At 34.8% G+C, this 12608-nt stretch overlaps 1 protein-coding gene across 1 annotated transcript; it reads left to right on the top strand.

Moving 5' to 3' along the window:
* Window positions 1-1743: 1743 nt before the first annotated feature.
* Window positions 1744-11707, top strand: LOC149939178 (solute carrier family 35 member G1-like). Its single transcript, XM_090179022.1, has 3 exons — window positions 1744-1957; window positions 2249-2491; window positions 11106-11707. Exons 1-3 carry the CDS (start codon window positions 1744-1746, stop codon window positions 11705-11707), a joined length of 1059 nt encoding a protein of 352 aa, XP_090035148.1.
* Window positions 11708-12608: the final 901 nt, after the last annotated feature.

Genomic DNA, 12608 nt, shown 5'->3' on the forward strand with positions numbered 1-12608 from the left:
GTCACCCGGCATGTACAACGTACCATGAAAATTTCAACTTTCTAGAAAAACATAGTTTTTAAAAATTAATAATTTTTTCGAGCAAAAAAACACCTTTAAAATTCGGATTTATCCGATTCGTTTAAATCTTTATGATCTAAAATAGATTTCATTTCATTATCGAGTGTCTTCTCTTTTTGAAGTACAGCTGTTTCTTCAGTTTTGAGAGGAGTAGTGTTAAAGCTCGACTTATTGCATTTCCAGCGACTGCACTAACGATGGATAGCAACGGCGATAATTAAAATTAGCCACTTCCCTTTGAACCTTAAGCTTCCGTCTTTTGGATTGAAGATTATCCTTTGACACGTTTCGTATCTATGTTTCTTTAACCGTTTACGATGACGTTCTAAATTGTTTCGAGTAAAACATTTATGAAACATTCAATGAGGGCTAATATAGCTTCTTCACTAGCGTATTTAATAGCTGAATTTCTTTTATTTAGATTACAAGATGCCAGGAAACCCGGCCACCTGGATTAATGGCTCTAAAAGTCGCTTGACGACTTAGGCCTAAGGTGGTGCCTGTAGTAATAGCCTAGCTGATTATTTATTTTTACGTAGACAGTCTATATTCTTATTTATTCGTTTTGAGACATCCATTTAGAGATTTTAAAAGATTTTCTTAACACGCAATGGACAGTCTTGAAATGTAAAGGGCAGTTTAATTCAATGTGATCTAGTCCAAGGAGTGTTGATAATACCAAAGCCTTTTCTGGACATTTGGTGAAAAATGAAGTTACTTTTCCCGCAATTTGATTTGCTTCCAACACCTAGCGAGGAAATATTTCGTTTTGGAAAAACGTTAAAATAATTTCCGAAATCGATTACATTTTGTCTGCGAGTGTCCCCTGGCATGTATAACGTACTATAAAAATTTCAACTTTCTAGAAAACAAGGTTTTTAAAAAGAACACCGTATAATTCGGGATTACACTACGTAATATATATCATTGACATATTTAGCAAACAAGCTATAGCGGTAGCGGTTAAAAATAAGACAGGTGTAGCAATTTTAGAAGCGTTACGTAAATAATTCAATAAAGGTCGTCAACCGAAAAGAATTCAAAGTGGTCATGGAAACGAATTTGTTTGTCAATAACTGCAAAGCTAATTATGGCGTACGAGCATTAACATGTTCGCTACCCAATCTGAAATGAAAGCTTCCGTTATTGAAAGATTTATAAGAAGTTTTAAAGCTCGTTTATATCGTTATTTCATAAAGAAAAACACATTTAAATAAATTGATGTTTTAGATGATGTAATAAATGCAAAAAAAGTTATTTAACAAGTTTTTTTTGGGATACACCTGGAAAGTTCGATTATTTTTTGATAACAATGGTTTCTCTAAACGAGCAAGTTTAGCACTAAAAGGTATGATTGACCTGTTAGGTGTATTTCCTACCAATTTATGCCGACAACCACGATTTTTTTTAAACATGGTTGATTTGTAGTACACCATTTTCAAAGAAAATCGACAATTCTACGGATGATATCTAGTCGCCATTGTGAATTACAGAATATTTTATTTAAATTAGTAATTTGAATTTCAAGTTCATTATATTGAAGGTCTAAAGCCATTGTTTTTTGTTCTTCTTCAATATTTTCTTCAACCCTGCAGTAAAATGTTAGGCTAATTATTTGCATAATTTTAAAATAAAAAATATTACCGAAAATCGTTTCGCCTTACCAATTTAGAGATCATTGAAATGAGTAATTCTGTCGAGCTGATTCGCTATCGAAATAACCAAAACTACGATGCGACTGCGGACAGAAGTTCTTTGTCTGAAGTTATATTGAACAGTAAAGAAAGTATCACTGCAACAAGCAACCGATATTTCGGACTGGCATTGGCTGTTTTCAGTGGAGTTATGTTCTCTTTAACAGCTCTTTTTGTGAAAGAGTGTAGCACTATTTATTCAGGTGAGATTTACAGTTTCTGAGTCAAATTAGGGAATTTGATAAGTGTGCCGCAAATTGACAGGCATCAGTGCAGCAAAAGGTCACAATGCAGAGCTTCTTATTGACTTACAATTCTAACCAATATTGAACAAAAAAACTAACTCTATATATTTCAAATTGTTTATCTCGGTCTCATAGTTCGAAGGGCTGGAAATACGATCACAAACTTACGTATAGACGTGGACAAATTGAATTATATATTCTCGAGCAGATTTATGCAAATATATTTAATAATTGAAACTTTATTTCTAGGTGAATTAATGTTCATTCGACAAGCATTGATGACAGTACTTTCACTTCCATTAGCTATCTTTTCAAGAACCAGATTTTTTTTTCCCAGTTCGAAATGGTTGCTTCTCTTGTCTGGTCTGACGATAGGGCTATCGGCGTGGTTCCGCTACGAAGCCTATGAAAAATTGCCACTTGGACAGGCCAATTCTATCGTGTTTGGATCCCCAGTCGTAGTTTCCATGTTGGCAATACTTGTTCTCAAAGGTAGGCTTGGTACAACGGGGTCTCGATTGAGTGTCTGTTTTGAGAAGAATCGGCTCAAGCGTTTGTGACGTCACTGAGTTGAGATTATTTAAAAAGAAAAAAGCGGGAATATAGATTGTTGAGTAGAAACATCAAGTTTTCTATGAAAAATAATTATTTTTTTATGGAATTTTTAAAGGCTATATTATTTAAAGGGTGTAAATTAAAATTAGTAAAATGGAAAATAAATATAGACATTAAAAATAACTTTTATTTCAATACTAAAATCAGGTACCATTAATAAATCAACAATGTAGAGTAACTTAGCCAGAAAAATAATACATTTTTGTGTTGCAATGCAGGAACTTTTTATGTAACATATTTTTTAGTTTTTTTGATTGCGGTTCATTTTTGATCAGGCTCTAAATTTAATTATTTTAAGAATTTCATTCTTATAAAAATTCGCATTTTAACAAATGTAGTGACTATTGGTTAAGGATACAAAGGAAACACGTTGGCTATTTTATTCGAAATGTTTTTTACTATGCCAATTTCATTTGATAAATATGGTTTCAGATCGTGAGAATAGTGATGTTTTAAAAAATACTCTCGAACTGTTTTACATCAGTAACAAATTTCGGAGAAAGTACAATGACACCTGAATAGGACAATTGAGTTACCCATGAAGAAATATAGTAATTATGCTCAAGACTGAATTTATAATTACATTCTAAATTTAAATCTGGATATTTACTTTTAAATTTTTTCGCTATCCACCCTGCCAAATATTTTAATCCCCCATCTTCATGATTACGGAAATCATAATACTCGTTTTGAGCATAGTTACAGGTTTGGTCTTGAGCTTTATTACCTTTAACATTCTCTTTGCTATTTCCTATATTCTCAATGTTAAGGAGGGTTGTTTTCTTTTTGTTAGATGCAGATCTCAGGGTACTAGTCTAAAATGGTCTAAAAGGTAATGGGACAATTTTATATTGTTTAGTGGTTAAATTTTTTTGACTAGAACTTAAGGCCACATTATGAAAACTTGTACTAGGAATAGCATTGACATTAGAGTCGTTTCGCAATGATGAATTAAAGGGATTAAGGACAGTTGCATTTAAATTGTTGTTTCGTAGTGGTGAATTTAAGGGATTTAGAATGGTTGCATTTAAATTGTTGTTTTGCAGTGGTGAATTAAAGGGGCTACCGACAGTTTCATTTAAATTATTATTTCGCAATCGTGAGTTTAAGGGATTAAGGATGGTTGCATTTAAATTGTTGTTTCGTAGTGGTGAATTTAAGGGATTTAGAATGGTTGCATTTAAATTGTTGTTTTGCAGTGGTGAAATTAAAGGGCTACCGACGGTTTCATTTAAATCATCATTTTCTAAAAGGAATTCTTCGTCAGGTAGAATATCACAATCTATATCATTAAATGTAACTTCGGTTTGATTGAAAATGTTAGTAACAAAATATTCTTCATTTGACATTGAGTTTGTATTTGCATTTTTTGGACTATGCCAGGGTTTTTCCATAAAATAATCATTTTAATTCGTGACAAAGCATTTAGCGGAGTAGGGTGGTAATCGAAACCATCCCTAGTTCTTAGTTGATAAAAAAATTCTCAAGACAATCCTGATTCAGGCGATGAGTCTGTAATGCCCAAATATTAAGTTTTTGAATATATTGCTCTTTCGTTAAGTTTTCTTAGTAACAATTATCCCTCTCACGCTTCTCCCCCATTAAGTTTCGTTTAAAATATCTTTCCTGAGTTTGAATGCTGGCCGTTCTTTCTGACGATTGTTATATTCTCAATTGGCCTCCGCGAAGGTGCCCCCAGGCACTGTAGCAAAGTCGTCCCTAAATTGGTTTAGAAGACTAGTGCGCATAGTCTCTTTTCGCCGAACCCTTTTTTACAGACAATCCTAAGGATTTGTGTGTTTTAGTCTCACGTACAGTGTAGCCGTTGCTGATGCCGCCGATGCCGCCGATAGCGCCGTGTCACGCATACCTCTTCAACGGTAAGGGCTAGAAGAGTCAATGATAACTCGTTCGAATGTACAGACATCGCCATTGATAGCCTTTCATAAAGTTTTCAAATTGGAGCCCAAAAAGTTTAGCATTTGCCCAACTTACTATTTTCGGTGATTTCCTTTATGTGGTTGATATTTTCTTTAAAATTAAGTCCGATAACGTTAAAAAAAATATTGTTGGATAGGTTAGGATTCAGTTGAACCTCAACTTCGGTTATATCAGTAAATATTAAATTTAAGTATAGTTTTCGGGGTTATTTACCGGACCCCAATGTTCGTGGTTTTATATTTCCGCCTGAAAGTAGACATAACGTTCCTTAATTTAAGTCTGATTTTCATGAAAGTTATATTTTTGAATAGCTGTGGTTTACATTTAACCTAGAATTGCAAATACGTCCCTTAAATTTAATTCTAAGTAAGGTTTTTTGGGTAGCGTATACGGACCCCCGCGATTTCCAACATTGTAAATCCGCGTGTTTATAGAGGTCTACGCGCCCGTTTCCCTCTGGCGATTTTCAAGGCCGTTCAGAGTGGGAAGCGCTTTCATCGTATGAGCAGAAGTAACAATTAAGTACGACACTGATCGGGCCTAGTCTTCGGCGTATGACCAGAAGTAACCAATAAGTGTGATCAGAAGTAACTAATAAGTTACTAGAAGAAATAAGTGTGACACTCAACGGCTGACTAGTAGTAACAAATAAGTGTGATCAGAAGTAAAAAATAAAAGTGACACTGATCGAAGGAATTTTCGATGCTTTCAAAGTATGACTAGAAGTAACAAATAAGTGTAAATATGTATATCTGTGTGACCGTGGATATATTTTGGTTGCGATACCGGCGTTGCAGGTTGCTGTGAATAGCTCAAACAAACTTAACACATTAGAAGGATTGTGTGTATTCTGACCGTCGTACGTCTTGTTTTGTCCTTGGTCCGATAGCCCTTCCCCTGTTTTTCTTTTGAGGCATTGTCATAAGCCGCTGGTTCCCAAAGGTTAGTCCCATAAAGTTTCTTAGTTTCATTACTCATTTCGAACTCTTATTCCAAGAATTGAGAATTGCCATAAAACCAGAAATGTGTGCATCGGTATCGATGCTTTCATGTTAAAGTATTTTTTTTGTTATATTGCTTTTAAAAATTGAATGTGTCAAAATTAAAGTGGTTATTTATTTTTATTTATGGTCTTGCGCGAGGTGGGCGGGCCTTACCGACTTCCAGCGAAAGTGTCCCGACCTCTGACCCTGGGGTAATCAAGACTAAGTGCCCCCTTGGTCATTAGACTTGGCACATCCCACCTCGGCCTATTGGGCAATTCAAATATGGACGCCAAGAGGTTATTGGGTCCAAGTGACACTATAGCCGACCCGGATGAAATAGGTCACGGCCCCCTTTTGATTAAAACCAGAAATCAGTGATTTAGAGAAACAGAACGACAACTAGAACTGAAGTTGGAGTTTCTCTCTCTCTCTCCAAGAGAGACCGACCAACCGCTCCAAAATAAAGTTAAAATAAAGACATCGAAGTGTTCACCGGTGCTTCTCGCTAGCGGTTCCTCGACACCAACTCTAACTATGTGCGGTCCGCGATAACCGGAGCCAGCGATCCTCCATCTCGACGGACTACCTCGTTGGACGCTGCCTTTAATTTCACTTGAGTATAATTTTAACTCATAATGGCGATTCGTCGCTACTTCCGCGTTAACCACAAACTATGGTTAGCGGTGCGTAATCGGGGTATAAGCCGATAATACGGCTCCCAAAAACTTTCAATGGCCTTCGGGCGTAGAACATTGTTAGTGTAGTTTTAATAATTGTTCTATTTTAGTATTTTGGTCAAGTTACCATTTTTAATAGCCTATGACATTAACCCTACGGGTTAATTTGTTATGTATCTCAGTGTATAACCTTTTCACGGCCTTTGCACCATTTCTTGTTTTGTTGTTAAATTTAATTAATTTCTGGAGTCAACTATTAAATTTTACCTATGGCAATTCTCAATGAATAGTTTTATTACCTTCGTAGTTAAGCCGAAACACGTCCCTATGATTTTTGAGCCAAGTAAAAATTATTAACTCGCTAACTCCAATAGTGTCAGTTATGCGAGTACCCGGAGTAACAATAAAGTGTTAATGGGATTAAAATAATCCCGTTATAAGTCAAAATATAGTATACTTTTATATTTCTCACTTTTTTTTGTCTTGCGATTGTAATCTCTTGGATGCAGTTTTGATTTTGTTTGTATACCTACGAATTGTACATTTATATTGAGCTATTTCTGAATTTTTACTAATTATAATTCGGTTCTTTTTTAATACACGATGTTTGGCTTTATTTAAATGTTTGGCCAAGTTTTTACGCTGTTTCTCCGATTGTTCAAATTTTTTCCAAAAAATGTTATTCTTCCTTAGATTTTCTATAGCATCACAATTACAACCAATACGACTACAACGATAACAAGGGTTTTCTTGGATCATATTCTGATTTAGTTTGTTGGTTGGGTTGGGATCTGTAGGTGTCAGGTTATTAAGCTCAATATTTTTTTCAGAAAGAGGAACATCGATTACATCACAGACATCTTCAATAGAAGTGACTTGTTTTGTTGAGATAGAGGAATAGAATACAGAATCTGACGTGGCTAAGGAATTGACTGTAGAATCTGTAGTGACTAGGGAATTTGAGGCTTCTAACAGTTCGTTAACTACTTTCCTACGCTCCCTAACTCTTGCTCTTGAATTTCTCTCATCTGAAGATTTAACACATGCGGGTACTTCAGTAGGAAGTTTCAAAGATGGGACAGCGTTAGATTTTAGTCGCTTCTTTGAAGTAATACTTAATAATTCTGCTTTTAGGTCTCGTTCATAATGTTCAGGAGCGAAATGATCTGAGCATATTCTTGCGTAACTTAACCTTAGAAGTGTTGCATTTCTTTATCCAAATGCTTCTTGTCTTCAGATCTTTTGGAAATGTGTAATAACTGACTAGTATTTCTTTGTTCTTTGAGGTTTTCTGAAATTTATTTTCAAAACCAGAAACTGCACATCTTGTACCGCCATTTTTCTTGTTTTACGTCTAAAATCTGTAATTAAAAATGTTTTTAGTCTCAGGTCGGTTTTATAACTCTGTATTTTCAATTAACAATTATATTTAAAAATCACAAATGACAATTCAAAATTGTGAATAGATAGTACTGACTCCTGAGTGATAATCAGTGATTTCAAATTAAGCCTTAATATTGAAATGGGCCTTAGTAATTCAATAACTCAATTATTCAGTGAAATCGAAGTTTAATTCAAATATATACTACGGAAATTATTACAACTTGTTTATAATAATTAAAAATATAATTATCACAGGCAAAAGACGTTTTCTTTTCAGAATAAAACGACAAAAACTTCGGAAAACCAAAATTATCTCAGAATTACATTGTAAACTTTTTCGTGGTCTGCAATATCTCAACTGAGTGACGTCAAATCGGCCATCCAATAAAAAGACAGGATATCCGAGCGGCCAAAACACCGAGATCGAATGCTGTTGGCCGTGTGTGTTGGGGCGGCATCCGTTTTTTAGTCTAAATGTCCTACCTGGCCAACATCTGTTTTTACTGACGGGTTAGCGTGGGTAAAAAAAAACATTATTATGCCAGCCAACAGCAAATTTGACACTTTGCCAACAGTATTTTTGCTATCATGCCATCACCTTACAAGCCACTTTTCCAACAGTATTTAGCCAGATTCCCATAACTTTTCTATCAACTTACCCAGCATCAGAACAACATTTTACCAGCACCTTAAATGTACTTATCCAGCTTTAAAAAATCAGTATACCAGCGTTTTACCGCTTCATCCCCAGCTAAAGATTAGTTGCATTACCAGCATTTGCCCAGCAGTTTTCTAACTACTTCCCAGCCGTGTTACGCACACTTTCCCTACAGAATTTAGTCTACTTTCCATCAACTTCATTTCTAATTTAAATTAAGCTTATATATATATTTTAAAACAATATTGGTAAACAAATTTATTGAATTTTCAAATCGTCATTTTGAGAGGTTTAGGAACAAAATTTAACAAAATTAAATAGTTTTAATCAGTCGATGATTCATAACTTTCATTTTCATTTTGCCGCTCTGTAACAGCTTGAACATTTATTTTTCCCCATTCTGATCAATTTCCTCTTCAGTTGTAGAGTGGAATTTCTTTTGGACAGCAACTGCAAACAATTATTTTAATACCTTTACTTATAATCTTATTACTACGTAACTCAAATTTAATTACCATTTATGGTCTTTTTAATACGAAGTATATTAAATGAATATGTCACTCGCGCCAATCCAATTAAATTGAACGATAACATGGTACGTCAACACCTTTTTCAACACTCTTCGACCAAGTTTTTCCTCCAAATAAAGAAAATATCTTAACCAAGTAAAGAAAAAAAATATTAAATCCATCAGATTTTAATAAAAATTTACGTAAGAATTACGATGATTTTCTTTGTTTCCTGGCTCCCCAGTAGTTTTTCAACAACTACTAAATCCTCTAAGGAACTGATTGGTAAATCAGGAAAACCGTGAAATGGGCACCTTTAGAAATTTCCATTTTCATATTTAAATCAGTCATCAATATCATAACTTTTTAAAGGATTCTGGAATTTGATCTACAAAAAATAAAAGTCGAATTCATTATATATTTATTAAGACGGTAGTAATATTTTCATAGGATAAAAGTCTAAAAATCCTGACCTTTCAAGGATTACGATACGTTGCATAGTGCATAATTTCCCAGCCACGGTTATGAAAAGTTTGATCTAGTACAAATAATAATAATATTGAGTCAATGACACACAATATAACAAAAAATACTAAAATTAGAATAAGTTAAAACAAATGTAAATTTATTTCAGAAATGTAGATATACAGTATGTTGATTCGCTCTTTCAATTGAAAAGGAGGCCAAATCCCACTTTTCAAATTAAAAATCATAGAAAAAAACCTAGTGTATATTAAAAGAGTCAATGGGTCAGATATTGTAGTTCAACTACAAAAATAATTTTTCATTTATTGCTAAAGGCCCTGGAGGAAAATGTAGACTTTTCAAATTAAAAATCATAGAAAAAACCTAGTATATAAGTTTTTATGGATGGGGAAACCGAAGAGCTCGGGGGGAAACCCCTTATACCAGTGGGGAGAGAACTTGCAAACTCAACGCAGAAGGAGTTGTTCCGAGTTTTCACTCAGTGCCACAAGTCGGGTTTGAACCCGGCTCCTCTTGTTGCGAGGCGAAAGTGCTAACCACTCCGCAACCCCAGAAACTCGGATGTAATAGATTTTCCAACCCAAAACTAATTATTTTATTGCACCTCTGACGCTTGCTCGAGGATACAGCCAACAAAATAGGCTAGTACGGTGTCTTCCATGTTGATGTTTTGACGACCTGGTCTACGAAATCTGGGATTGACGTTTCCGTAAGTCTGAAAGTCACGAAAAGCTCCAAGAACGGTGTTGTGACATAATCTTCTATCTAGATATCGAACGGTAAAACAATTTACTAACCCTATGCGCGTTACGATTGGCTTCACCATAACTTAACTCGACCATAAAAGCACGCTGATCACGAGAATAATTTAGTGGCATTTTGATTCGACTCAATAAACGTTAGAGAGTGGTTGAAAACAAAAAGATTTCACAATAAATACTAATTGAAAACTTGTCCTTTGTGCGTAGTTGGCCTAATGATATGTTAATTTTTTAACGTGATTTCATTCAGTTACGTACAAAAATGTGAAGGCTATTAGCCTCTATGGACAGCTTGTTTTTTACATCAGCTCATATATTCGTGAAAAAAAAATTTCCAAAGAAACCAATTTCTTCGAACATTTTCGACAGCACTCTACAACTTTCTCACGTAAACGTTTTTTGTAGCAACTACCGGTGAAAATATATTTTGTACAAAAACCTTAAATTATTTCCGATTTTTCTATAATTTAGGATTTAAAGTGATCCCAAACTAAAAATAATTCCCTGAAAATTTCGCAAAAAATGCCCAGTCAGAGCAATTCAAAACACCCTGTATAATTATGTCATCATATTAATTATAAATGAAGTCTGTCTTTAATTGCATTTTATTACTGAACTTAATGAGAATGAAACTACAACATGACCTTTCTACTTTTTCACTGCTCTTACCATCCTTAGCTTAATTGTTGTCCTTTCGTCATCGTGTACCTTAATTTATTAAAATAATACTAAAGTGCACCAAAAATTTTCAATATAAAAGCAAAGTCTAAAAGTAACCGTTGGAAGATCCATGAAGGAAAGTCGTCATTAAATTGAACGTATGTTAGTTCTGGGCTAGCAGCGCGTTAATCTGTTCCCTTAATACATTTTATTTACAATTATCGATATTTTTCCTTCTACTGACTTGGCTGGTTATTTTTTGGATTACGATAGAGGCGAAGATATTAAGGAACAGAAATTAACCATACCTCCAAATGTTTCCAAAGTTGTCAATATATAGTCCAGTTGACTCAATCGTACTTTAACCACCCTTCTTAATCCTCTGTTTATTATAAACTTAAAACCATTATAATATGTTTCAATTTAATAGATAAGATGACAAGGCCGTTATTCTTGTCACTGGCATTATCTACAGTTGGATTGCTTATGATCACGGAAGTTCCCCTTTTACTGTTCGAAAGTGAGGAGCAAGTTTTCAAAACAAATGGCACCAAGGACGGACTTATTTACGCGGTGGGGACGATGGTCATGTTTTCAATGTATACAGTCATCATAGCTAAGCTGAAAGAATACCATTGCACGGTTCTTACATTCCACTGCGCATGGATATCGACCCTTATTGGTGTGCCCATTACATATTTCTCGGGAAGGGCAGTTGTACCTGATCCTTCTACATGGCAGCCGATATATTGCATCGCCATGTCGTTCTGTGGCTTCTCGGCGACCTTATTGCAAGCAGCCTCATTACGATTCGAAGGTGCCGCGTCTTCTCTAATTTGCGTAACCATTACAGATATTTTCCTGTCTTTCCTGTATCAAGTACTTTGGTTTCACGAAGCTGTAGAACCATTAACCATCAGCGGAGCAGTCATCATCACTTTGAGCGGAGTTTCTTTGACGTTCTTCAAATGGCTTAGTTTCCAACCAAAAGAGAAGAGCCTATCAAAAATGTTCCGTTTTATGAAATTATAATTTTTTTTGTATTAATTAAATAAACGTTCTATCGGTTTAGTGCCAATGGTTGTCTTATTTAGGGAAACGTGTACACCAACACTGTCTAAATGATTTGAATATATATTTTTTAATTCTTATTAAATTGCTTATAAATACAGGGTGTTTTGAATAGCTCTGACTGGGAATTTTTTTCAGAAACTGCAAAAGATAGAGTTGCGAAATTTTCAGGGTATTATTTGTAGTGTGGGATCGCTTTAAATCCTAAATTTCAGACAAATCGGAAATAATGTCGGGTTTTTGTAAAAAAATATTTTTCACCGGTAGGTGCTAGAAAAAACGTTTCAATGAGAAAGTTGTAGAGTGCTGTCGAAAATGTTCAAAGAAATTGGTTTCATTGGAAAAGAACACTTTTTCACGAAGATATGAGCCGATGAAAAATACCTGTCCATAGGGGCCAATAGCCTTCGCATTTTGTACATAAATGAAAGAAATGACTGAAAGATTTAAATGAAAATTTTATTCGAATAAACATAAGAATTTTACAAGTGAGGTTCTATGATACCTCCGTTTGCCGCGATACATGTTTGGGCACAATGAAGCATGTTTTGAAACGAGCATCTGATCATATCAGGAGTGACAAGCTCGACTTGAAGGCTGCAATGATTCGGTGACGCAAATCTTCGATGTTCTCAACCCCCCAAGAAAGAGTCCATCGGAGTTAGGTCCGGAGACCTTAGTGCGTAGTTGGCCTACTGATACGTTTTAGGCCTACTGTAAGCCTAAATTGGCGTTTTGGTAAATTATATGTACTTTATTTAAGGAATTTAATCTTTTAACGTGATTTCTTTGCCCCTATGGACGGCTTGTTTTTTCAAAAAAATGCACAGTCAAAGCAATTCAAAACACCCTGTATAACGGT

This window comes from Leiobunum rupestre, chromosome 6 (genome assembly GCF_980474605.1).
Source record: "Leiobunum rupestre chromosome 6, qqLeiRupe1.1.hap1, whole genome shotgun sequence".
NCBI lineage: Eukaryota > Metazoa > Arthropoda > Arachnida > Opiliones > Sclerosomatidae > Leiobunum > Leiobunum rupestre.